At 40.9% G+C, this 26,578-nt stretch overlaps 2 protein-coding genes and 1 pseudogene across 3 annotated transcripts in view; 2 read left to right on the forward strand and 1 right to left on the reverse strand.

Annotated features, from left to right (window-relative positions):
- LOC144660605 (urethanase-like) overlaps positions 1-9,599 on the reverse strand; it is a 16,794-nt pseudogene extending 7,195 nt beyond the window's left edge. Inside the window, exons 1-7 of the transcript XR_013572119.1 lie at positions 9,484-9,599; positions 9,237-9,384; positions 7,115-7,244; positions 5,122-5,434; positions 3,084-3,287; positions 2,522-2,596; positions 1,913-2,074 (exon numbers count right to left, since the gene is read on the reverse strand). The product of XR_013572119.1 is annotated as an urethanase-like (transcript). The remainder of the gene's footprint in view (positions 1-1,912; positions 2,075-2,521; positions 2,597-3,083; positions 3,288-5,121; positions 5,435-7,114; positions 7,245-9,236; positions 9,385-9,483) is intronic.
- On the forward strand, positions 8,954-16,862 carry LOC144660602 (urethanase-like). Its single transcript, XM_078521268.1, has 10 exons — positions 8,954-9,295; positions 9,808-9,931; positions 11,116-11,245; positions 11,598-11,910; positions 12,527-12,727; positions 13,992-14,075; positions 14,484-14,646; positions 15,099-15,152; positions 15,495-15,782; positions 16,637-16,862. Exons 2-10 carry the CDS (start codon positions 9,814-9,816, stop codon positions 16,825-16,827), a joined length of 1,542 nt encoding a protein of 513 aa, XP_078377394.1. The 5' UTR covers positions 8,954-9,295; positions 9,808-9,813; the 3' UTR covers positions 16,828-16,862.
- A 3,071-nt stretch (positions 16,863-19,933) lies between these two features.
- LOC144659668 (uncharacterized) lies at positions 19,934-23,406 on the forward strand. The gene has a single exon (XM_078520158.1). The coding sequence runs from the start codon at positions 20,536-20,538 to the stop codon at positions 22,081-22,083; it is 1,548 nt and encodes a 515-aa protein (XP_078376284.1). The 5' UTR covers positions 19,934-20,535; the 3' UTR covers positions 22,084-23,406.
- Positions 23,407-26,578: the final 3,172 nt, after the last annotated feature.

A 26,578-nucleotide genomic window follows, 5' to 3' on the forward strand; every position in this document is an offset into this window, starting at 1 on the left:
GTTTGGGCCGCCTATAAGGTAAAATTGTTTTGTATTAGATTGCTTTCAAAACTTAATCGTTAGAAATGTAAAGTTTAATTTGTCCAGGCAAGGTTTTGATTTGGTCAGGAAAAGATTAGTCGTAGTCTAGAAAATTAATGAGAGGTTTAACAAATTATACAGAAACATCTTCGTTTGAGGTCTTTATTTGTATAAATCCCCGAAAGGAGGGATTTATACAGATAAATCCCTGATAGGAGCGATTTATACAGATAAATCCTTCATTAATAATCATAAATTCAATTCATAAGCCCCGCTCTTCCCTGCTACATTATCAAGCCCTCCCCGGACTTTCAGATAGTTAATATTCATTAGGGTTGTAAGTTAAATAAAGGTTGTTGAATAACAAAAGAAAATGTGTCAATCATGAAATAACCCTCGTTAAATGCAAATGTCGGCAGTGAGAGGTTGTTGCTTTATTAACTGAAATGTTATCACATTTATTAAGTTACTGCTGAAGATCAATTGTCTCAGTCTTGGTTCCAGACCCCTTTTATTACAATATATAAATAGTTGCCAAAATTTTTAACGGTCATAATTTGAAAATGTATGCAGCTTAGCATACGAAACGTCAAGTTTAGTTAAATGCGATTTTTCATAATGTTTATCACCGCTGTTTGTTTTTTTTTATTTTTAATCAAGTTACGATGGCCTAAAACCAAGAGTCTATCTGATTAGTCTAGATAAAAATCCTAACTCAATATAAAAGCTAACCGCAAGCAACCCAAGCTAAAGTAGCCCAACCGGAGTGCTAGTTAGGCTAACCGGAGTGCTATTTAGATATTTAGGCTAACCGCAGTGCTGTTTAGTCAGTAGTATTCTACATGAACTGAGTGTTACGTGGTATAAATATGTCATGAGGTGTCTCGCTATTGTCTCACGACATCAACTGAGTGCTTTGAAGTAATACATCATACTCTCGCAGTCCCTCTCATGATCATAAATAATAAACAGGAGCCATAATCATTATGGCTCCTGTAATAAAATAATAAAAATAATAATAAATGGGAATTTGCAGTGGCACTTTCACAGAGTTGTTCATCGTTCCGCTGTTCCCGATTGAATTTGAATTTAGCAGTGCTGGTTTTGTGGAGGGAGGAAAACCGGAGAACCCAGAGAAAACCCCTCTTAGCTAGGCTCTTACCGATAGTGCTCGTAAAAAAAGAATAAATGCTTAAAGCAGTGCTTGTTTTTTGCAAAAAAAAAAGCTAAAATAATGCTTATATTTAAAAAAGTGCTCGTAGGTTACATAGAAATGCTCACTTTTTTCCGATTTTTTTTTTTTATCTTAGAATATTACATTTTTCAGATTTTCAGTTACATTTTTCAACAACAAAATATAATGACCAATGTTTGATGTCAGAGTACGCTCTCAAGCTATCTCTGCCTTGGCTGGCTGACTTCCATTGTTTCTCGATGACAACGTGGATGACGACATCTTGGAACGAGTGTGATAAACTGGGTTTTTAGAAGGCAACCGCTGACCTATCAAACCTATTTCCCAGGCCTCCTCGGCTCCTTTTGACAAAAATGGGGGCAAAATGCATCTTTGGACGCCATAAACAAAGTCAGATTGTGCTTTTTAACACAAAATTATACAAATAGTCAGTCGAAAATCCAAAATAATGCTAGTAGTGCTTTGTGGGATAAAATGTAAAAAAAAAAAAATGCTCGCGAAGCCAAATAATGCCAAAAAAGTGCTAGCACTATCGGTAAGAGCCTACTCTGAGCCAAGACAAAAACCAACAATAAGCTCAACCCACACGACGCCGGTTCCGAGAATCGAACCCATGCCACATTGGTGGAAAGCAAGCGCTCTCTCCATTGCGCCATTTCTGCTCCAAAAGAGTTACATTATATATTAAAGACTTACAATTTAAGTGCATAGGAACGGAGACATCTCGTAGAGTTGCGCCCGTTCTTGAAGCCAGCTGCTCAGCGGCTTCCTTGACCAACTTGTCGACGTCGGGTTCGGACTGGGGACGAGAGAATCCACGAGAAGCCCGAGTCTCAGATGGGAGATTACACTTGTCAACTACAAAAGAACAAATTAAACATTATTATTATATATTTAAAAACAGTGTGCTGCCTGGGTCTCCGTAGTAGCACCCCGTTTTAGAAAGAATTTGCATTCAAAATGATACCCCGTTCTAGAAAGAGATCAATTTTTAACACCTTGTTTTGGCTGCTGATAATTTGAAACTTTCATGTGTTTGAAATATCATACTCCGTTCTAGGAATCGTCTCTAAAATAGATGCCCCATTCTAGATCGGGGGCCCAAAGTCACGACCCCGTTGGGCGGCAGATAACCGTATAGGCATTTTGAGGGAACCCCAAGGGGACAGAATCCTGGTCTATTAAATAAGAAATCTTACTGTTCATACGTACGAGAATGAGTTAAAATTAACGACAAACAATCCGTTTATTAATTCAACGGCGCCCAACATGGAACACAAACAGTTTAGCCTGCACCTGATTCACCTGATTCGTGTAAGACGCGGGTACCTGCAGTCCTTCTGGCTGGCGGTAATCGAGGCCATTGTCTGAACCAGCAATAACTTTTAAGACAAAGATTATAGATAAAAGAACTAATTAAATTACATTTGTAAATTTAGCCTGCGTGGCCGGCGTGCAAAGGGGAGGGAGAAGGGAAACAAACGATCGCGCTTCGCGCTCGAACTTCCCTTCTCTCTCCCCTTCGAACGCCGGCAACGCAGTCTATTGTAGAATTCGTATATATTTTTTTATATCCTATGAGGCAGTTGTGGAATTAGATTCCTGTAGCTAATCAAATTTAATAGGCCATTTCCGAGTTACCCTTTGCCTCTGTTTCAAAACGAGTCTAAGTGTGAAACCATTCATATGAAAATGAGTTTTACCTACAGGTCAATTTTCATGCAAATCGAACTCATTTTCATTTGAACAGTTTCGCACGTAGACTCGTTTTGAAACAGAGGCAAAGGGTAACTCGGAAATGGCCTATTTACAAAGAAAACATCGATATCATGATCTAAATCACAACAACAATTTGCAAGATCAGACAAACCTCCAGTAATAATGCTAGATCGTGCACAGTTCTCGCCATGGGTCCCACGTGATCAAGGGTTAACTCCATTGGACAGATGCCCGTGTATGGCACGAGCCCCAGAGTGGGCTTCAATCCCACAATGCCGCAGCGCCCCGATGGATTACGTATTGACCCTCCCTGATCTGCACCGACAGCCATGTCCACGTGACCTCCTGCCACCTGAAAATGCGTATGCTTTTAAATAAGAGACACTGTAAACAAAATAAAAACCAAATTTTGCAATGCAAATTTAAACAGAAATTCATTAAGGAGTCCCGACTGCTACGCCCTGCTGCCTCCATGAAAACTCGCAAAAGAAACTAAGATAAGCCCGTGATTCGCGGGTTGTTTTGCCCATTAGTTCCTAACTGCCTATCGGTTACTGCAGTTGGTAAAGCGCCGGACTGTTGTGCGAAAGGTCTCGGCTACGACTCCCAGACCGGACCAACACTCAGGGTATTGAAATAACTGACGTGCTGCCTTTGCAATTACGTCTGAGAATAGTCAGATCTATGTTTTAGTATTTTTGGATAAGTACAATAAACCGTACGCCCCGCCTCCTGCATCTTCAGTGGTGTGGTGCCAAGGAGACGTTTAATTAAAGAACATTCATTATTTTTTTCCAAGAGGGCACGGTAACGAATCCTGCAATCTGATTGGTTATTAGCGCGGGCAAGATTCTCCTATCTCTGCCCACGGGCCACGGTAACGCTTTCGTGAGTTTCATTTCGCGGCGAGACGAACGAACCCATATGACAGTTTTACTCTCCAAAATGATTTAAATCAATGTAGTTGCTCACCAACCGTTGTAAATTTGAAAGGGAAAATTAGCAGTGGAATTAAAGGCCTTGAAGTTCTCCAAAAGGCGAGTATTTATTCTCTTTAGTGACAAAATGAAGTTATAGTTTTATGGCCGTGGTTTGCCGATCGTTATTTGTGCATTCGCACTGATTTTCACGCCATTGCGGTTAGCTGCAAGTCGCTGGTTTACAGACTCGATTTATCCTTTCAAACACCTTGCTTCTCTGCTACTTTTCTCCAAAACCGAATACTGCTTATCGCCATTCAAGAAAATGAGATGCTTTATTAAAAAACAGTCAAATTTAATAATTCTCGCAATATTGTGCCGTCACTGTGCAGGCGACCAAACTACACATTTCAGCTTCATTCAGTTTCACTTTCGCATACTTTTTGTCAAAACAGAATACTGTGGGAATCACACAGAGGTTTTTGACTCGTTAAATACAAATGTAAATAGCTAAGTGCTTTCCAGTCCGAAAAGTAAGTTTAATTAACTAAAGAACTCACAAGCCGAAATGGAGTTAAAAGTGTTTCGCAACTCGCTGATTGCTCTGTTCTTCATTGCTTTTCTATTATTTCAGATGCTCTTTTTCTTTTTTTTTTTCAGATGAAATTTTCCTTGAGTACTGTTCATTGTAGTGAATTTATTTTGTTTGGCAGTAAGCTCTTATAGCAAACAGATCATTATTTACTCTTGCCGTAGCTTATGGCGATCGACTCAACATTGGATGCGCGCGTATATAAATACAAACACATTTGGCAAGAAAGTCTTTGTAGGTTTTTTAGGTGTTTTTTAATCAAACACATTAAAGTAGGAAAAAAATAAATAAGTTATTTACCGGCTTAGGGTCGGTCCGTATAGTGAAAAACCAAGACCTCGGCCTTGAAAATGCTGCCCTCGGCCTGCGGCTTCGGGCAGCATTTTCAAGACCTCGGTCGCAGTTTTTCACTATACGGACCTCCCAGCCGGCAAATAACATATATTTCTTATCGCAAAGCGTAGGGCACGGAGTTCCCGGTGTTGTGGTCTGGCCTATTCACATGTATCCATGGGTTAGGTGGTGGGACGAGATCATATATATGGACGGATAGCAACTGCCAAAGGCACCTGATATGAGGATGTCGGATCTCGTCCCGTTACTGTAATTGTGAAGCGCATTGTGCTCTGTAAATGCGCTATACAAGAACCATTATCATTCATCATTCCTCTTACCAAAGCTGCACATCCTGAAGACGATCCATGCGTCATTCTCGTGTTGTCAAGGGGATGTACCACGGGACCCGTTGCGGAAGTGAAGCTCCCTCCACTGCTACACAAGCTCTCACAGACAGCCTTACCAGTTATGCGTCCGCCAGCGTCCAATATCCGGGTAACTACAGTCGCGTCAACATCCGGGATATAACCTTCCAATATCCGGGAACCCATCATCATGGGAACACCCGCAACGCAAACGTTGTCTTTGATGGCGACTGTCTTTCCATGGAGTTTACCGCTTGGTGCGCCTGCGATGTCACACCTCCAGTACCTTGTATGACAAGGGTAAAAACCTTATCACCCACGATCAGGCGGGATGAGATTGGAATTTAACATATATGTTTACTCGGGCATTAGCCCCAAGTCAAGAATTCGATCGAATTCTTGTTTATTTTTTTTTTATTTTTTTTTTTTTATTTTTTTTTTTGCAATTGGAAACCTGTGTGTCCTTTTTAGTTGCACCTGAAAAATTATATAAGTAAATTTAGCTAAAGGAAGGGCCTGTTTTATATGGAGGAGTGTTGTCCCTGGTAGAAAGAGTTACCCTCGGGCGGGTACTCCCATATATGGGCTATATAGGTATGTGCCGCGGGATAGGGTATGGTTTTTTAGGTTCTCGGTCCTTAAATAGGGTATCATTTTTGCTCCTTTTGGCATTGTGTTCCCGGTGTGATCCTTAGATAGGGTACCTTCATTCTATCAGCTGAAATAAACGCCCAGCTAAACGAATAAACGGCATGTAATACATGCAGAAGCGATGACGTTTCACAAGGGGTCTTTTAAGACTGTTATCCAACTGCAGCTTACATTTTTTTAAACCTAACAAGCAATGTTTGTGATCGTATAAATAGCATAGTTAGGATCTGATGGAATTCAAATAAATACAGTAGTTATGAATTCACAGCTCAAGGATGCAAAGTTAAAAATACATTTTCTTCGTAGATCACAGTTACTCAATTGTACAACAGTAATATTTTATTTTATATATATATTTTTAGATTTCCCTATGTTGACTCAACAAAGTTAACGTTATATTATAGCGTGACTTGCGATAAAGGACATACGATACGCGGGAGCTAGCTTTTAAGCTGCGAGAAAGGTCAAACGGTCTCTTGCTCACAGCGGCCCTGTATCTTCTAGAAATTAAAAAATTTCTGTCTACTAAATCTACTAAATCCCATCATATAAAATTTAGCCTCTTTCGTTTATACATTGTAGTGTTCCATTCTAACTGCACGGGAGTATTTTGCTTTTGTGTTGTACGCGGCGATTTCTTGTTATTAAGTTAAACTTGATTTCTGTTCAATTGCGCTAAACGGATCCGGTCGATCGGGTGCCTGCATTAAAGCGATGACGTCATCAGTTCACGTCATCGCTTAAAAAGGAAAAGGGATCTTAACTGAACTAACCGTTCAAGTATTAGTAAAGCGATTTTTGGCGGTTATTTGGGTCGTCACGGAACGCTTCTCCAACCCGTTAAATAGGGTGTCATTTTTCGGGTTTGGGCCCTAAAAAGGGTATCAATTTTCGCTTTCTTTATCCTTAAATAGGGTCAGGGTGTAAGAACCTTTGCGGCACACCCCTATCCGAAATTGATGGGAGTACCCCCTCCCCCAGGGGTTACTTACCATACCGAGCCACCCCGGACGAGAGAGCTTTTCATACGTTTCTTTATAAATAGCTGCGAGCTGTTAATATGAGAAATTGCAAAGTTGGCCAAGTTTTGCCTCGGTCAACAGGGACAACTTTCTCATATAAACGCTCTGTAAAAGATAGCTCGGGGGAGGGGGTACCCCTCTACCTGGGACAACTCTACTCCATATAAACAGGACCTAACTGATTCGCGATCGGGTGTATTTTCATTTGTGGGGGAGGGGTGGGGGAGGGAGGGTTAGAACTCTCAGGACGTGATCTCCAAAATGTACTCGGCGATTTTTACATTACAACTTACCATGCATTAAAAGGGTTATCCTTCCCAGCCGGTCGATACCCGGGAGTCCGAGGGTATTTCACCGGTAGTTTATGATCTGGTATTTCGTTTAGTCGCTGATAAGTTGCTAATACCGAGTCAGATATAACTTCTGTCGATCGAAAACAGAAAAAAACATATATAGTCAACTCTCTTTTAACGAACACCTCTATAAGATGGATACCTCTTTAAGACAGACACCTGGTGTTGGTCCGGCCCCTACCGTTTTTCACTAATTTAATTTACTGTAACTAAACTCCCTATAAGACGGACACCTTTATTTAAACGTGCCTTTTTTAAAAATTAAAACATTTTTTGCCAGAAATTTAAAGCGAATTTATGCGGACTGTCGGTACAGTAGATACCTTATAAAGTTGACCTTGTAAAATATACTAGTGGTAACCATAGGTTAGAAAGTGCGGGCCTTGGCGCACTTAGAAAAGGTACTGGTACGAGAGTGCGCAATTTTAGATGGCAGTGACTGTGTCTAGAAATAAATGATTAAATGGACAAAAGACGATTATCCCGAGTAACGCGTCACGCAAGGAATGCATGCTTTTATCGTTTTGGGAAGTATAATCGAGCACGCGGTGTGAATTGAGATGTGATTTTTCTCAGTCGGTAAACTCGCTATGTTGTGCTCGCCTTTTATTAACGTGGCGCGATTAATGATAAATCACGCTTAATTGCCGCTAACCGGCCGCGAACCAGTCATAGTTGTTTTTTGTCGGATTAACAGTTTAGTGAACTGTAGTCGAGCACGCGGTGTGAATTGAGATGTGATTTTCCTCGGTCGATTAACTCGCTATATTGTCAGTGTTATAACCAATTTCTCGAGAACAACCGTTGTTGGAATCATTCGCTCTGCCGTGGTTTATGCGTGATACAATCAGAGCAAATTTTCGCAAAAGCAACACCCGTAAAACAAGTCTGCAAATTGTAATGTTTGCAATCTTCAATGTGACAAAAGCCTAGATCTTATGTGACAATCGTTCTTGGAGAACAGATTTTCTCTTCCGGTGTTACGACAAACTGTCGTGATTGACACATTTTTCGCATTCCGATCGTTCTTAGTGGAAGAACAAAATTTTCAACTTCCGTTTTCTGTTCGCTTTTTATTAACGTGGCGCGCACGCGTAAAACGCAATCCGCTGGTCACTATCAAGATTAGGGTTGCGGGCCTCTCTTGGGCCCGCAAATAGAAAATAAAAAAATTCTTCCATTGTTTATACCGTAGAATTCCGGTTATAAGCCCTGGGCTTATACAACTTCGTAAGGGGTTTAGGGTGGGCTTATAAGCGGAGGGGCTTATATCTGGGAGGGCTTATAAGCGGAATGAAAAAAACGTTTCAAAACAAGCCACGGGAGTGTTGATCGAAATACGTTTTTTAGTTAAAAACGCATAATAAAGCAACATTTAGCCCTACTCATAACAGTCATCTGGAAGAGGGGGCTTATATCCGGGGGGGCTTATAATTGGATGTATTTTTTTGTTTCCAGGATAATGGGCTTATAACCGGAGGGGCTTATAAGCGGGGGGGCTTATAACCGGAAGTTTACGGTATGCTAATATTATAAAGGACGGATAACGAAGATAGCAGAGCTAAATTTAGTTCTGCAAGTGTCAGACAAGAAACCGTAACACCGCCAATAATTTCGTTTCACCGAACACCGTAGGTTTAAAAACACAAACATCGCACACCGCGGGATGGGATTTTATTCACCGCATAAAAAAATTAGCAACACCGCAAACCCCCATGTCCTCTTCCTGAAGGGCAAATCCAAGGAAAATTAGTTTAAGCTCGAAATAACGGGGAATTCAAAATAACCGAGTTTGAATTATCGGGGTTCAACTGTATTTATATTTCCGGTTATATTTAATACCTTCGATTGCATTGCTAGTCATTGCTGCTACATCGCGCACACTTCCCACGCAGAGTCACGCGCGTGTCACGCAATTTGCCATGATGAACGCTTCCATGCTTTCGTCTTGTGATTCTCAGCAATAGCATTACTTCTGGATACCTTTCCAACGTTGTCTGGTTGAATTTCGAATTGATTTTGCCAAACAACTAAAGTTACAGTACAAACGACACAAACTAACCTTTGTACTGTTGGATTTCAGCCGGTCCTAAATCGTATCCCAGTTGCGAGGCTATCTCGGTAAGTTGCTGAGTGCTCGGTGTCTTTACTGAAGTCTCTTTGTAGGTATTTTCCATTATGATGAATCACGGACTCTAACTACAACTCGACTAATTAACGCCGATCGAAAATGAAGGAATAATCAATGCTATTGTTTAGACCTGATTAATAATAAACACTAAAAACCACTATGCTAATTTTTAATTCACCTCAAAGCATTTGCGAACAACGAGACAAAGTCCGATTCAATCACGCCGGAAATCAATCCTACACAGCCATAAGCAAATGAACATGTTTCATAATGGCGCTTTGATGAGTATTATTTTACAAATATGACTGCTCGCTCGATCGCGTTGAAAAGGTAGGCTTTGCGTGACACAATGAGTTTACACGTCATCAAATGATTAGGCATGCAACAGAGCACGCAAAGCGTGACCTTAGTCACACGACGATGAAATAAACGAGTATTGATTTTTTTTTTCCTTTAGAGTATCATGGCCACAAACCGAGTATTGAATTTTTTTTTCCTTTAGAGTATCATGGCCACAAACCCTACCGTAGAATCATTAATACGAGAGCCAAGCGTCGACGAAATAAGGGCGTTATCTGGACGAATGGGATTTGTTATCAAAGAAGAAGATATTTCTGCTTACCAAGGTAAATAGCTTACACCAATGAAAACCTACCTTGTTGGAAAAAGAAAGACTGTTCACAGCCTCTCTATTTTTTTCGTCGCAAAAGAACGCGCGTGTGAGAAAACAGCGAGCCAAGCGAGCGCGAGTGCGAAGCACGAGGGGATGGGGCCCTCTTTTCCCACCGTCCTGCCGCACCCCCCCCCCCCCCAACCAAAAAAAAAAAAAAAAAAAAAAAAAAAATACGCTGGCGTCTAGACATTCAACGCGGTCAACGATCGAAAAAAAATACGCAAAAATAGAGCTAGGGCTGTGAACAGTCTTAAAGTTAAGAAGATATTTGAAAGTAGTCTGTTGATATATCAATAGTCTATGGGCCAAGGCCTCCGAATTTCTTACCACTCAGAGGGACAAATGCTACCTTTAATTTTAAAAACCTCTATTCCTCTAGTTTTTTTAAGTATGTAATAGCAATGCTAAAAGAGTAGTTAAGTGCCTTAATCACGTGATGAAATGACGTCACTGGTGTGAACGAAAATTTGCTATATTTCCCGGATTTTGGTCATCTTTCGACTATTTCATATGTTGCTGTTAGTTTTTAAGCTCACTATGCTTTGAAAAGATGACAGACAAGGTACCTAGACGATAGTTTAAGAAAAGACAAATGAATAAAAAGCTACTGTAACTCGTTTTCCATGGTAACGCGTCACAAACTGAGCTAGGACAATGCAGGAGATATCAACGGCTCATCGCTAGCTAGCAGAAGGATAATTGTAATTTTTACATTTCTAAATTGTAATTATACATGTACAGTGTACTAATATATACTAGATAACTAGATTCTTAGATTTTTGAGATTTTTAACTTTTTAGATCAGATTGTTAGCTTAATTTTACCTTTCCCCTTGTTTACTTATTTGAGGGCTTCTTGAAAAGTAGCTTTTACGTAAGCAGAGATAGCACAGTGTCGAGAGTGCTCGCCTAATAACGGGTATAGAAAAATAGGTTTTTCCCTCGGCACTCCCTCTTCCCCCTTTTCCACTATTTAGCTTCAAAGGGTTTAAGCCAGGGTATGTTCTACGTAGTTGATTTCTGTAAAATGTTTTAGTGGCGCTCATTTTCAAGAAGTTTGTAACCGAAATATGATGGCAGTCGCGTTGAGGAAAATTAGTATCGCGCTATTTTTTTTTTTTTTTTTAACTTTCCACAGAAGCGATTGTCAACGCTCTCCGCAATACTTACCAGCCGCTGTGCAAGTTAACAGAGCCCAGTCTCCCGGTAAAATATCCTCGGAAACGAGGCTACAGACCAGCACCAGAGGAAAACCCTTGCAATGCGTGGTGGGTATTTAAGCAAGGAAAATGTTTGTCACTTATTTGTTAGACCTCGTCTGCAAATAGCCTGATACAGGCTCTCGGTTGTTGGGGGAGAGCGAAAACCGCGGGCGAGTGAGGAAATAACGAGGGGGACTAAGGAGCGCAATAACCTTTCCTCGCTCGCCTTAGTCCCCCTTGTTTTTCCTCGCTCACTCGCGTTTATCGCTCTCCCCCACCTACTGAGAGCCTGAAACAGGCTAATCTGCAAAAGGATTAAAAGCTGCCAGAGTGATTTTTGAAGCGAGAGTGCAATATTATTCAAACTTCCCTTTTGAGCTTAGGTTAAGTTAAAAAAAAATGTTATTTTGTGTTCTAGGTACTGGCGTTGTAACCTCGTCGGCGCGCCAAACGGCAAACTCCTAGGGAAGACCATTGCCATCAAAGACAACATCCCTGTAGCTGGAGTACCCATGATGAGTGGTTCCCGGATGCTAGAAGACTATGTCCCGGATTATGATGCAACTGTGGTGTCCCGGATATTAGACGCCGGAGGACAAATTACCGGCAAAGCTGTTTGTGAGGAGTGGTGTTTTACTGCGACTAGCTGCACAGCGGCTACTGGGCCTGTTGTTAATCCTCATGACCAAACAAGAATGGCTCTGGGCTCTTCATCTGGTTCGGCGGCGCTGGTGAGCTTAGGATAAATTAATCCTGGTGTTGTTGTCAGATTTTCGAACGAATCTGCGACATTTGCTGCTGTTGTTGAGGTCTCCGTCGTTGACATCCTTAGATCCCGAACCTGTCGAAAACCACAAGTAGTCTACAAGTTGATCATTGTCCACCTTTTTTTACTTTTTCTCGCATTAATTCTATCGTAGTTAAATGTCAGAGTAAACGGTTCCGGGCACGAACACCAAGAAGTACATACGTTGGAAAATTAAACGCTGTGCCTATGGCAGGTGCCTGTTTTGAAGAGTGGATTAAAGAAACCTACATTAATCATGAAAATGTTAGTGAAAATAACACCAACTTAACCTGACGGTTTACTTGAGTGTCGAAAATAATTCGCGTTTGTTTTGGTTTTGGATTACTACGCGTAGGGATTGGCTAAAAAATCTCTGTCCACTTTCTCGTCCAATCACCGTTAATCAGTTGGCTTGTTTGCACACCTTTTCCCGCGCTTTACATATGTTAAATATGTCTTCGACCTTTGGTTCACTAGATTGTCTGTGTCTTTTGGGGTTTACGACACTCAGCTGAAAACTGTTCTGAGGTCTCAACTCACTGCTTATTTATAATTCACAGGTAGCAGGAGGTCACGTGGACATAGCTATGGGCGGTGATCAAGGAGGCTCCATCAGGATCCCCGCTGCCGCGTGTGGAATTGTGGGATTGAAGCCAACATACGGGTTAGTGCCATACACGGGGATAGTACCTGTGGACCTCTTACTGGATCATACGGGACCTATGGCAAGAACAGTCAAAGATGTAGCTTTGCTCTTAGAGGTATCGTTGTTGAGTCCACAGCTAATTCAATAAACGTTGTCGGACTGAGGCATTACAAGCCTATGCGAAAAAAACTGAATGGTGGTCTGGGTATTCACTGGAATTTTTGCAAATTAGTGTAGAAGAAATCTAAAAGTTTGTATTTTTTGTCTCCCACGAGACCTTTTTCTATAGCTTTTCTTTCACTTTTGCATGGCTTTGATCTGGTAATTTATTTCTAAGTTCAGTATGGCTAAAAGTACCTTGTTTCCACATGTCTGAAGAAAGAGAAAAACGTATAAAATCATGCGTGCCGTGTCGTTATATCTCATAAGTATTCAGCGCATGAAGTAGCTCTCTACTTCTGCCTATACTACCTCTCGGTCTTGTCGCGTAAGCTTGAAGCTTTGTTTTGAGAACATTAATTGAAATAGCTGTATAAGAGGCCCTGTTAGGGGTTTTAGGGAAAAGAGATAACTCACAAAATTATTATAGCGATAAGGTATAACATCGCAATTTTAGGGATGACGAAATTTGAAATAAAAGGGATAAGAGCTTTGGTAACTTAAGGGGTAAGGAATAACTGCCCTCAAAGTTATTGGGATAAGGAAAAACGCATACCCCCCCCCCCCCCAAACAGGGCCTTCTATATGAGGACGACAGTCTCTTTATGAGGTATACAGTCCTATATGAGGACTACAGTCCCTTTATGAGGTATACAGTCCTATATGAGGACTACAGTCTCTTTATGAGGTATACAGTCCTATATGAGGACTACAGTCTCTTTATGAGGTAAACAGTCTTATATGAGGACTACAGTCTCTTTATGAGGTAAACAGTCTTATATGAGGACTACAGTCTCTTTATGAGGTATACAGTCCTATTTGAGGACTACAGTCTCTTTATGAGGTAAACAGTCTTATATGAGGACTACAGTCTCTTTATGAGGTAAACAGTCTTATATGAGGACTACAGTCTCTTTATGAGGTATACAGTCCTATATGAGGACTACAGTCTCTTTATGAGGTATACATACTAGTTATGCAACGCTTTCGAGTGGTATACTATGGAATATCCCACGGGTCACTTGTATTTTCTCGGTATTTTCTATGGCATGGTATAGAGTCCTATATGAGGACTACAGTCTCTTTATGAGGTAAACAGTCCCTTTCTTTTGCACCAACTAATCCGTTTATTTACGAGTGTTTTCCGAGTTCCAAATGGTATTTTCCCTGTAGTGGACCATCAGTTGCGTCGGTACTTAAGTCGACTTTGCCCTTATAAGGTTGTTGCAGGACTGGATGGGGATCGGGACCTAGATCCAAGGCAGCCACGTGACCTTTCCGTACCAACTTCCTACATCAGTCAGGTACGTAACTAAATATTAGTAAGCCAGGTGGGCATTACGTTCGGGGAAAAACACACCACATTAAAAGTACATAATCTATGACCACATACCGTAAATGCTCGAATTAGCGCCCAGCTTCAAATAAGCGCCCCCTTCGAATAAGCCCCCCTTCTAAGACAAAAATTATTGAATAAGCGCCCCCCCCCCTTCGAATTAGCACCCCCATTCTATGGGAACCTGTTTTAAACGGTTACCACCCCTGTATTAAACAACAGAGCACCCCCGAAGTTAGGGTTTCCTATAAATTACTTTTGCTATTGTATTCATTGATTCACTACAACAGAGAATGGTACCAATTACGAAAGATATACTCTACCCTATCTTTACTTAAGCCAATCACCTTAACCTTTACCTTTTTCCTATATTTAGCTCACTGGCGATATTTCCAGAGTACGTATTGGTGTTCTTCGGGAAGGGTTTGAGATGCCAGGAGCTGACACGAAGATTATGGCGTTTGTGAAGGAAGCTGCTGGCCGTTTCTCCACTCGGGGAGCCAGTGTTGAAGAGGTGTCAGTTCCGATGCATTTTGACGGTAAGGTTCTGTTGCTGATCAATGTTTCGATTCTTGTTTCTCTAAAAAAGGACTCCCAAAGATAGTTCCCTGATTGAGCCATATATATTTCATTTTTCCTTCCTTTATCAGTTCCTTCCTTCCTTCCTTCCTTCCTATCCTTCCTTCCTTCCTTCCTTCCTTCCTTCCTTCCTTCCTTCCTTCCTTCTGTGCGTCGCGCACAGTGTGCCGTGCATCCGTGAGTCTTTCCTTCTTTCCTTCCGTTCGTCCCGCGTGCGTGCTTCCGTGCGTCCTAAGCCGTCCTTGCGGGCGTACACGCGTCCGTGCGCCGTGCGTCCGTGATTCCGTGAGTCCGTCCTTCCTTCCTTCCTTCCTTCTTTCACTGCGTCCGTCTGTCCGTCCTTCCTTCCTTCATTTGCTTGTTCGTCCGCATTTTCACAACATCAAACTTGTTCCATTATGTTTATTGACAGGAATTCGAATATGTGACGTGATGTGCATGGAAGGTGGTTATAGACTAATTCACGGTAAGTACCAAATTGTGTTTCTTCTCCCATATCTCGATCGACTATTTTAAACTGATCTATAAAGGAAGCGAGTATTGTTTGCCTGGATTAAAAATGTATCTTCATTTTCTAATAAAAAATATCCTTTCTTACACTAAGTAAAGCGTATACGCTTCAGTTTAGTAGATACCACACAAGTGAATATTGCTTTCCGCACGCTCTTATAGGTTAACTCGGAGGTGATTAGCAAAGTACTATTTTTCATGAAATGATTTTTTGAAAACTCCTTCATTGCAATCAGCGTAAGACACAAATTAAAATACAAATGTTCATAAATTTATTTAATCCTATTTCATTTTGTAGGATTTAATTCTGACGCAAGGGGCTTTGTCGACACCAGTCTTCAAAAAGCGATCGGTCGCGGCTTCGAAACCCGCGCAAATGATGTAGCTGCTCCTGGAAAAGTCACCCTCATGCTTGGCGCGTTTGTGCACGAGAACTACCATGGGGCATTTCACGGCAAAGCGGTCAATTTAGCGCGCAAGTTGTGTGAAGAATATGACAAAGTTTTTGAAAGTTACGATGTTCTGGTTTTGCCAACAATTATCAAGAAGCCCCCTAAAGCAGTGGAAAAGGACGAGATGGATTTTGGTAAGTCAAGAACAAAAAGACCATTCATTAGCTGTTTGAAGGCGTAAAGGGGGGTTGGTCGCCCTCTCTTTACCTTTTGGAATGGCTGAGTGTATGTGTATGGGTGTGGAGAGGGGATCTGCAAGAGACAGACATGGAAAAGAAAACTGGTAACCTTAGCAAGTTCACGTTAGGTTGCTTGTTATAGTTATGTTCTACTAAGAGCTTCTCCAAAGACTTCCACCGGTACGACATGTGAGAGGGCTGTCAAAGAGGATGAAAAAAATGATTCTCAAATTATTTTCTTAGGCGAGCCCCCTCTCCTTAAGACGACAAGTAAACTGAACAAAGGGCTACAGGACCTACAAGGACGGAAGAAAAGGGATTTCGTTAAGAGAGAATAACTGACCTGTCAAATCAAATTAGCAAACTAGTTAGACGAGCGAACTCTAAGTTCCAAACGCGAATCGCGAGCGAGATTCTTCGATCTAACGATCAGTAAGTGCTACGTCACGTCGTTCATCAGCCTAGTCCCTAGGCGTTCTCCTCCTCTCTCGGGCGAGCGCGAGGTCCACGTAAGGGCCTGGGAACGGTTTGGCGTGCATTTGGTGACGTCACGAAATTTCGCGCCAAATCGATAAGCGGGAAGGGAACGCCTGGGTACTAGGCTTTACGTCACGTCGTTCATGTCCCCGTTTGAAATCCTTCCAGAACCAATCGTGTGAGAAAGCCGGGAAACTAGGTTGCTTGGTTACGCCGCTTGGTATTCATTGAGATAACTGACTTTCATTTCTCACTTGAATTTTTCTATTGGGGCCTATAACAGCAGTACAGTTCGGCTTCAATTTAATCCGCGCTGGGTTTTTTTTTTTCAGGAACGGCTTTTGATTTCTGTCAAAACACTGGCCCTTTTAACGTCACAGGCCACCCAGCCCTGTCAATCAACGCCGGCTTCAGTGATGGCTTACCAGTTGGTATGATGATTGTGGGAAGAAAGTTTGACGAGGCCACTGTTCTTAATGTCGCCTACGCTTACGAGAGGATCCGAGACGGTTATGATCAATAAAATTCATTATAATTAAAAAAAAAAACAGATTAGCTCGAGATTGACAAAACCTCTTTTAATTTGGAATGCAAATGTATCAGTGGTCAGTACATCTACGACGTAACAGAGCTTAAGCCTAGTTAGTTCAGCTACGCGACGTCATACCTAGCACGTTAGTCTTTGAAGCGGTCAAACACAAGCGCAAGGATAACAGCTCTTATTCCAGCTGTGAATAACGGTTTCGAACTTAAACTAATTCACAAGCGCATTGCATTGTTGATGCTTGTGCAGTTGTTGCTCTATTCTTCTATTTTTGCAAGCATCTAGTCGTTCAGACGAAATTTGTCCTTTGCATGAATCGCAGCTTTTGCTTGCAAGCTTGATCATTATGAGAGTGCGACTAGGTTGACAGATTTGGCCTTAAACAGCCACCGAAACGTCAGCTTTTAATTTGCGTTATACTGAGCGGTTCCGCGGATTTAAAAAATACAGCGGATCGCGGATTGGCTGAGAATTTTGGCCCGTATTCCAGACTCTTCGATTCATGTTAGGAAGCTCTGATTGATGGATACTAAACGGAGGTTGGATCACTTTGGACTACACCACACAGTTTTCAAGTAATGCGGATTTAGGTTTGAACTGAAATAGTGGCGGATTGATGGATTTGGCCAAAAAAATAGCTGGGATCGGCAGATTTGCATACCGCTATCCCCCTCCCCCCTCCACAATCAGCTTTCCCCTTTTTAGTGAAAACCGAGTTCAATAAGTGTTTTATTTTTATTTCGACTAGTGATTTTTTTTTTTCTAACAATTTTTTTCTGGCTCGAACCTGCCTTCTAGCCTGCGAGCGCAAACGTATTTCCGACTGTCGTCTTCGGAAAGAGAAACGAGCCGGAAATACGTCTGCGTTTGCAGGCTACCTGCCTTCAGGATGGCGTGCGAGTATTGCGTAGCCGAAGAGAAATGCTATTTTCGGTGCACGGCAGCGCGCATGAGCAAAGCTAAATGACGTAGAGCAAAGCTAATGTACACATAAGCAAATGCCCAAATGACCAATCAAAAGGAAGGAATGTAAATCGAATGATGAGAAAAGTGATTATACAATGTCCGTTGGTCAAAGCTTTCTTTCTTCCCGTCAACTGTCTGATTAAAAATTATCATAATAGAATTAAACAATGTAAAATGTTGATCGGTTTATTTTATCTTTATAATGGACTTAAAGGATGATTTAAATAAATATGACTCAGAACACAGCAATGCCCTCAGGCGGGCCCAACTTTCAGAACGGAAGAATTTTAAGTGTCTCTTTTTATCTGTCATTTCTTACTTCTTTTGTATCAGAACACTTACAAAGAGCGTGGGCGAGGAGCTTAACAGCGATATTAGCCCTTTTGAGACGAGTGTTAAATGTCGCTTATTTAAATGAAGCTGAAAGTAAATCATTCACTCCGAAATAATCTTCATAACTCAAAGCACGCACTTTTTCAGGTTTTATATCTTGAAGTTCAGTAAAAAGCTAATACCCTTGACAGAACAAGCCATCTCTAGCTCAGCCGAGTGATTTATGATCAGCTATTGATCGATAATTTATTACCGCCTTAATGGGTGATTAGGGTTCCATTTTGAAAAAACCTTCAGAGCGATTCATCGTTCTTTTGTCTCCCTTTGTTATACTTTATGTTTATGTTTTCCGACATCAAAGCAATCGACGGTAAACAATAACCTTTGGAAGGTTATTTCACTACAATTTTTTTCATGAAACGCTTGCATGATGTTGGTGACGAAAATGTTTTAAGGTATATAGGGACAGGGAATATCCGGAAAGGAACCCATGCAAAGTTTTGTTTAGAAGCCATATTAAAGCGCGCTTTTATCCAGGATACCATTTGAATTCTTTGGCATTATTTGCCAACATAGTTATTCCGCAATTCACATGCTAATTTTAATAGCAGGAAGTGTTTATTATTTAAACTGATGCGTTTAGGTGATCTTTCATTTTAAAAGCATTTTTGTCGCGTCAGATAATTTTCTGGAGGCTGGCAGGAAAGGAAAACTGCCACAGGCATTCATCATTCGGTTTTGAACTAGATTTCGAACTAAATTTTACACAAAATGAAAAGATTTTGTTAGATAATACTCCTGGTAATATATTGTTGCGAAATGCCGTATGCTCAGGCCTGTTCACTTTCAAATTGTCCAAAAATCATCGACTATCATTAGAGATTTAAAAATTGATTTTGTGAGATTTAAGTAAATTGCTCAAGATGGATTGCCCATTTGAAAACCTAATCACAGCCCAGACAGAAAAGGGACACTTGGGGAAAACATGCTTAAAATAAATGTTATTTTACATAAGCTTTATCGATTTCTCAAGAACGAACGCTCCAGTCTTGTCGATTTATTTTGTCTTTAAAGCATCCACAGAAATCAAATAAAAGCAATCTAGTACGCCGATGTTTTGCACATAGCTATGGCTCCCCTTTTGCGAGTTTCTAGAAACTGCATTCTCTCACAGTGTGAAATAGAAATCACACAGTGAATCGCCACCAGACACACAGTTAATACGCTTCCAACAATAGCTTTAGGTTTTATAATTAATTTAATGCGCTTCAGCGAAATATCAATCGACTTACTCAGTCTGAAGTTCGGGCTTTCAGACAATTTAGCATAAATTCTCTTATCGCGGTAATCAGCTAATACTTTCTTCACCCACTTTACGGGTCGTTTTAAACTGTCAACGCTGTAATTTTGTGATGACAGCCAGCACTCGACACGAAATCCGGTCTACTTTGCATGTGGTCTTTGGGGTATTCAGAGCCTTACCATCATTTATTCTTTTGTTGTATTGCATCTCTAGATGACGGCTTTCTTTATGAACAAGCAGTTTGCTTTGAATTTTAATTTAATCACCCTGTGAAAGAGACAGACGGAAAATATTTCGCCTGCAGGGAATTATCATTTAAAGTAGGTCATTTTAAAGGCAGCTGCCTCAAATTGTCTGTGTGTTTACAGACCAAACAAGAAATATGACTATTTCCCTTATCGCTGCAAGCAATCTTAATTATATATATTTGAGATTTCTTGGGAAAATATTTAAGAAAAAGTGCCACCGCAAAGTTGTGTTTTGATAATTCACAAAGCAAAACGAAACAGTCGAAGAAAAAGCGTAAGCCGAAAGAAATCTTAAGCGTGACTATTTAACACGTGATTTTTTTTGGTTGTCGTCAATTGAGCGTAACGAAGCAAGAGAAGTAATCTGCATTTGAGCTATGATGGATTGACAGCTGCGAGAGTTAAAATCTCCCGCAGAAAATTCATTGATATTGGACTATAAGAGGTATCCACGGGTTGCATAAAGATGGCCCAACCAAAATAGACTATTACGAGGCTATTGGACATTTAACACGCTTGGACACGAACGCGAAGTTTGCCAATATTGGGCATTCATTAGAAATTGCCTGTCCACGACTCTAGCCATCGCTTCGTCAAGGTTTTGGGCATTTTCAATGACCGACGTGCTATACACTTGGTTTTTCCACCCGCTGTAAAAGGCCTGTGGTTTCCCAGTATGTTCCTGCTCTCCATAGAACGAACGAACCAGTTGGATGGCTGTTTTATTTTTTGGCATTTGTATTAGCATAGTGCGAATGTAACGCTTTATGGCAAGTTTATCCACGCTCAGTTTCGAACTTGTGTCGGTTGTGTTCTGTCGTGTATTCTTCAATATTCATGGCTCTATCGAAAAGATATCTAATCTCTAGATTTCTAATGGCTCGACCGAGGACGAAATGTTTATCTTTGGTGCTAGCTTGCATTATTTTGTATGTCGTTGGCAGTTTTATCTGCTTGCATATTCGCGGTTTTGAACCAGTCAAGTTTCCTAGTAACATTGTTGGCACCAAGGAAAATAGCCTTAAAAACATCGATCTTCTTCAACTTACACGGACAGGCGTTAAAGCACATGTCGAGCAAGATTTTGAAGAACACGGCGAAGCGACTACCGGCGAGAATTCGTTGGTTAATGAGTTACGACGGCTCGTATCGGACATTGAGACAAAAAACGTTGAAATTGCAAATATGGAAAACGACCAAATTCAGTCACTAAGTGGACCGAGACGAAAATTTCTGTTTGTTTTCCGTTATTATGAACAGCTAGGCAGAGCGACGAATAACCTTTTGGATCTGGCATCTTTGGCGAAGAACAAGAACCGTCTTCTGGTGATTCCGTTCGTCAATAATTCTCGTATGTCCGGCTTGCCTGGTGGTGTGAGCCATTTCTTTCGAAAGCAAGAGAAGCCATCGCAACGGACGTACGCTTTGCTAAGCGAATACTTCAACGTGCAAGATTTAAACTTCAAATTAAATGCTCGTGGTTACAGCACTTTAAGCAGCTTTCGTGACCTCGAATCCCACTGTGCTAAGAGATTCAATATCGTGGTACACTTTCTATTCGACGACGAGAGCTACAAGAAGGACACAGCTTCGTGGTATAGAGTGAGCGACGGTGAAGTCGCCGCAATGTACAAAGACGCGAGAAAAAACAATGGCTGGATTGATTGTTCTGTCATGAAACAATCACGGCTCAGTAAGCAGATAGGCTTCAAAGTTAGTCGTTATATTTGTGTAGATCCGGAAGTCATAAGGACCGCTAGTGATCTTGAGAACAACGTCCTCAAAGGAGCGAACTGCGTTGGGATCGTTCAGTGGAGGGGAACTGGCGAGGACCGAGTCCACTTCCCTTTAGACCCATCTATTAGACAGCCTCTTCGGCCGCCCGATCTCGAATTCAATCCACGCCTCGTCGAAATGGCAAGAATCTTCGTGAAAAGGACATTTCGCGGAGAATTTATCGGCGTCCATGTGCGCTCCGAGAGGCATATTGAACGAAAAGGGGTGAACGTTACAAAACGATGTATGCTGAAACTTGCAACTCGTGTTCAAGAAACGAAGGATGCGTATGGTATAAGACAGGTATTTCTAGCCTCAGATCTAACCGATTACGGATCGGACACATTGATGAATTATGCAGGACCGAGCTACCGTAAATCTCTCTCGATTTTCTTACACAAGGTTTTGAACCATCCCAAAACGTTTGATCCAACTGGCATTCTCTACGACACCGGTGCTGCAGCCATTGTCGAAATGAATATTCTATCAATGGCGACTAGAGTTTTTACATTGGGAAGCGGGAATTTTCAAGAATGGGCCATAGGTATATTTCTAAAAAGACATAATGACGAGCAAGTAAGAGTACACCGTATGTGCGAACTTTTATAGTTCAAAAAAAAGATTCAATGGCAGGCGAAGAAAAATTACATCAATTTTGGCCTGTGTTCTCTCCTCTTTGGAAAAAAATGGCGCCGAAATTTCAACAGCTTTGACGATCCACGAAGCAGGGAGCAGGAAAGCAAATTATTTATTTATTTTCAGATCTAAATTTTCCAGCTTCAGCTATCGTTTGAAGTACGCAAATTAATGAAGGGAAAAACAATGGATTTATAGATTTTAAAAAAGTATTTTCGATATGCAATGCGGATAAGAGAAGAGAAACGTTTTGTGAATATTTCCTATTCGAATATCCTTCTGTCTGGGTATATTGTTAAAAGCCTATCTTTATTTTATTTTTTGTTCGCTATTTATTTTAGAATAGTATTATTTTTACTCGCCGTGGAAAGCGGCTAATAGATTTGTAAATTATGTGGTTTCTCTTCGCCAATTCAAAGCTGTTTTATAAGTAAATCGCCTGGACACTTTCAACCCAAGGGCAATCTCAAAACAGTACTGGAATTCGGTCTTTCAATATAGCTTTTCTTGCAAGTTCATACCAGTGCTTGTGTTGAAGTGCTTCAAGTACTCTTCGCCAAATTGGAAGCGCCATTTTTTATCGCACTTCGCCTCGACGTTTCTGTAAAATATTGAAGTTCTTTTACATCAATTTTGTTAGGATATCACGTAGTTTTGAGTCGAGAATTTTTCTTTCCCTGGTTTCGAGGTCTTGCTTTATTTGCATTATCATAAATTTGTCACAAATAAAGTAAAAATAATTTAACAGAACTAACACATGTTTTTGGTAGCCGGTTCGGAACCTCTTTAATTAGGTAAAACAATTTTGGTTTCTGGTGTAATTAATTGTTCTGTTCATTCCTTCACCAAAAACCGAAATATATGGGATTTTATTTCATTTGTATTTTCTCATTACAACCTACAACTTTATTATCATTATATATATGGAAAAGCCACGTAAATCAATTGCTATTTAGTAACCCTTTGAATCATTCCCCGAAGGCTGAAAAAATCTACTGATTTTCTAATCATTACTTTTAATTTATTTGCCAAGAATTCCTTTCATCTAGGCGTTATTGATTGTTGTCTTTTTTCTCATTACATGTCCGCTTGTCAAGTCATTCATATTGTTAGGAGAAATAAGAATTTGACCACTCCTCGGAGTTAAAAAGTTTAATATGTTGAATAATAAGCGTAACTGAAATGGAATATCGTTTTGCTAGCTCAATGTTCAACGTTTATTTATTAGCGTTATTTAAGTTATTTACTAACGTTTATGGGTTTTAAAAAATAAAAGTTTAGAAATATTAGCAGTAACCCTTGAGTTTTCGTTTTTTTAGTTCAATGACACTTTTTCTATAAAAATTCGCGCCTAAACAAGCATTCAGTCCGAACAAGAATGTCTCAGACGTCTCTTGTAGAAGCTACGCTTTGCGTGCATGACTGCGGGACTACAGTGTAAAACGATTCTAGGGTAGATTATCAAACCTCTTGACATTTTTCATAAATATTGGTGCCAGAAAATTTTGTTCTTCACGAGTTGCTTCTCGAAAAAATCACTGGCCTAATCTTTAGCATGTTGTGCTTTATATATGCGTTTTTCCCTTGAAACTGAAATATCAACCTCTCAGTTCAATTCTAGATAATTCGTATTGTTTCTTTTTCAAAAGCTCTAAAGCCTGGTTTTCACTAGCGACGCAAGCACAAGCGCAAGCATAACAGCTCTTATTTCACCATGAAAACGGCTTCAGCTCAAGCAAAAGCACAAGCATTGCATTGCTTTTTTATCCTTTCACTTGTGCTTGCGGCAAACACAAGCACAAGGATCAAACAATTGGTCTTTTTGCGTGATTGCGCTTTTTGCTTGCGCTTGTGCTTGCGTCGCTGGTGAAAACCAGGCTTAAACCTCAGGAAAGCAATGATCAGAGCAGTTTTCATTACAAAAAATCCCCGCATGCATTTTTCCCCGCCTGACCAATCGATGAAACCGATAATCGATGATAATCGATACCAATCGATAATAATCGATGCCAATTAATCGATTGATATTGAAAATCGATGACCAATCGATGACGGAAAATTTTGCGACTTTTTATAATTTCATCGATTTTCATCGACTGTCATCGATTTTCATCGATTATCATCGACTACCATCGATTTTCATCGATCGTCATTTATTTGGTTTGATTCAATACCGTAAAATTCCGGTTATAAACCCCCCCGCTTATAAGCCCCTCCGGTTATAGGCCCATCTACCTGGAAACAAAAAAATACATCCGATTATAAGCCCCCCCCCCCCCCGGATATAAGCCCCCCTCTACCGGATGACAGTACTGAACAGGGCTAAATGTTGCTTTAATATGCGTTTTAACTTAAAAACGTATTTCGATCAACACTCCCGTGGCTCTTTTCGAAACGATTTTTTCATTCCGCTTATAAGCCTCCCGGATATAAGCCCCTCCGCTTATAAGCCCACCCAAAACCCCTTACGAAGTTGTATAAGCCCAGGGCTTATAACCGGAATTCTACGGTATGGGTGTTATTACATCAACTCAGTGGCTCTTAAAAGCGATCAATACCTCATTTATTCATTTTCGTGATATACTGTTATGTCTTGAAGAAAAGGGGTAAGGTTAAGACTAGCGTATAGGTTACTTGAGAAGATGGTAGCCTTTGACTATGCACTTAATAACAAGTGTAACGTCCGTTGCTTTATCCCTGGCTTTATCCGCATCTTCAGACATCGTGCGCTCAGCTCACGATCAGCCGTTTTAGGATTGCCAAAATCTATTTCCGGATATCCTGTAGAATTATCCTGGGGATGCCCAAGTACGCCGCAAGATATCGATAACAATCGATGACAATCGATTGATATCGATTGATTGATTGATTGATTGATTGATTGATTGATTGATTGATTGATTTCCGATCATCGATTTTCATCGATTGGTCAGGCCGGGATTTTTGTGGCATTTTTCACTTATTCTCTCGACACAGACAATAGCCTGCGTGCGGTCGTCTGAGGAAATCAAAGATGACTACATGCAGGCTTCAACAGACGATATCCGCGTTACTGTCGCAAAGTATTGAATCGTTTTACCTCGAGTGCACAAATACATGTATTCGGATCGATGGGGGATAATTGCCGAAACCAATCACAATTAAAACCACCTCTCCAAATAGCTGAAATAGTGAATCGCGGGAGTGCGTCACGACTCAGAGGAGACTCAGACAAAAACCGAAATGGCGGGAGATTTTCCATAAACACTTTCTAAAACAGCCGGTATTCCTTGAACACTTTCATCAGTAAAACGGAAACTTCGCCTAGATTCCTTCTATTTCTCTCAGAACACGCTTTTTTTTAGCCTCGTGGTGGTTTTATTCATTTGTCTTCTATTTTTAGACCTCGCGCGCTTCGCTATTTGTAGTCCCTAGCCACAAGGTTTGTTCGGCGCGGTTCAGTTGTCGTAATCTCGTTCCCAGATCTCGCGGGTTGACGAGCCGGAACCGGAAGGCGGCTTCGCCCGCGAGATCTGGGAACGAGATTATAGTTGTCGTACATGGCTGCTAAGATGAGTTTGACTCCACAAAAATGTTAAGCTACAAAGACAAGAATTGAATATACAGTGAGCGACAAAATGTTATGCGTCCCGTACAACTATGAACTTTGGTTAAGAACCTTTCAATATTCAGCTTTAATTTCTACCTTGATTTGATAAAAGGTGGCTATCGGGCTGTTAAGGAATGTATGGGGTTTCATATTTTTTTTTTTTTTTTTGAGGATACGGAGAATTGTTCGGCTTTCTTCCAATGAAATGTCGCCCTGTCTAATGTAGTGAATGCAATCTTACTTTTTTTTCTCTCTCCCTGTCTCCCCCCCCCCCCCCGTCTCCCTCCCCCTAGAATTACTTGTGGTTAGTCTAGCCCAGTCTCTAACTCCAACCCCTCTCTTTCATTTGAATTCTAGTTGCGCGCGCTAACTAGTAGAACAGTTGTGATCTATAGCTTTCCATTCTGCTGTCTGAAGGAAGTTTGCCGGAGGACATCATTAAGTCCCGTGAAGGTGAAAGTCTTACGATTTGCAAGTTGTGCGTCGGCTGTTATCGTACCTCAAACCGAGCTTTAGGCGGTTAAACACAGATAACCGGTCGGCTCGTTTTGCCAGGTACAGATAATGTTGAGCTTGCTTTAGACAGCAAAGGTCTTTAGCCACATCAATTAGGACTCGGAACTAGACTATACGGGCTGATTTGAAGGCGGTCATAACGATATTTGGCTTGAACTTTACCGTGGCTAAAGACTTAGTTTTTTACTGTTGAAGTTTGTGGAGCGGGCGTTACGCGCTCGACGACATTCAAATACATCCGGGACATTGTCGGTTATTTCTAAAAGAAACATGTCGGATTGGATAGCCAAGGAATCGCTTCAAGCGCTGATGTGAGTACATAGTTTTCTTTTCCCCTCAATTTTAGGCGTTCTCCGCCTAGCT

The sequence above is a fragment of the Oculina patagonica genome, chromosome 7 (genome assembly GCF_052425735.1).
Source record: "Oculina patagonica isolate OP01 chromosome 7, crgOcupat, whole genome shotgun sequence".
NCBI classification, from domain to species: domain Eukaryota; kingdom Metazoa; phylum Cnidaria; class Anthozoa; order Scleractinia; family Oculinidae; genus Oculina; species Oculina patagonica.

What these genes read in the sequence shown, in the direction of transcription:
- LOC144659668 (XM_078520158.1), top strand. Translation starts at nt 20,536, where the DNA reads ATGGCTCTATCGAAAAGATATCTAATCTCTAGATTTCTAATGGCTCGA.
- LOC144660602 (XM_078521268.1), top strand. Translation starts at nt 9,814, where the DNA reads ATGGCCACAAACCCTACCGTAGAATCATTAATACGAGAGCCAAGCGTC. An exon ending in ATGTAGCTTTGCTCTTAGAG is followed by an intron (nt 12,728 to 13,991) that starts GTATCGTTGTTG and finishes TGCCCTTATAAG; the next exon opens with GTTGTTGCAGGACTGGATGG. An exon ending in AAAGGACGAGATGGATTTTG is followed by an intron (nt 15,783 to 16,636) that starts GTAAGTCAAGAA and finishes TTTTTTTTTCAG; the next exon opens with GAACGGCTTTTGATTTCTGT.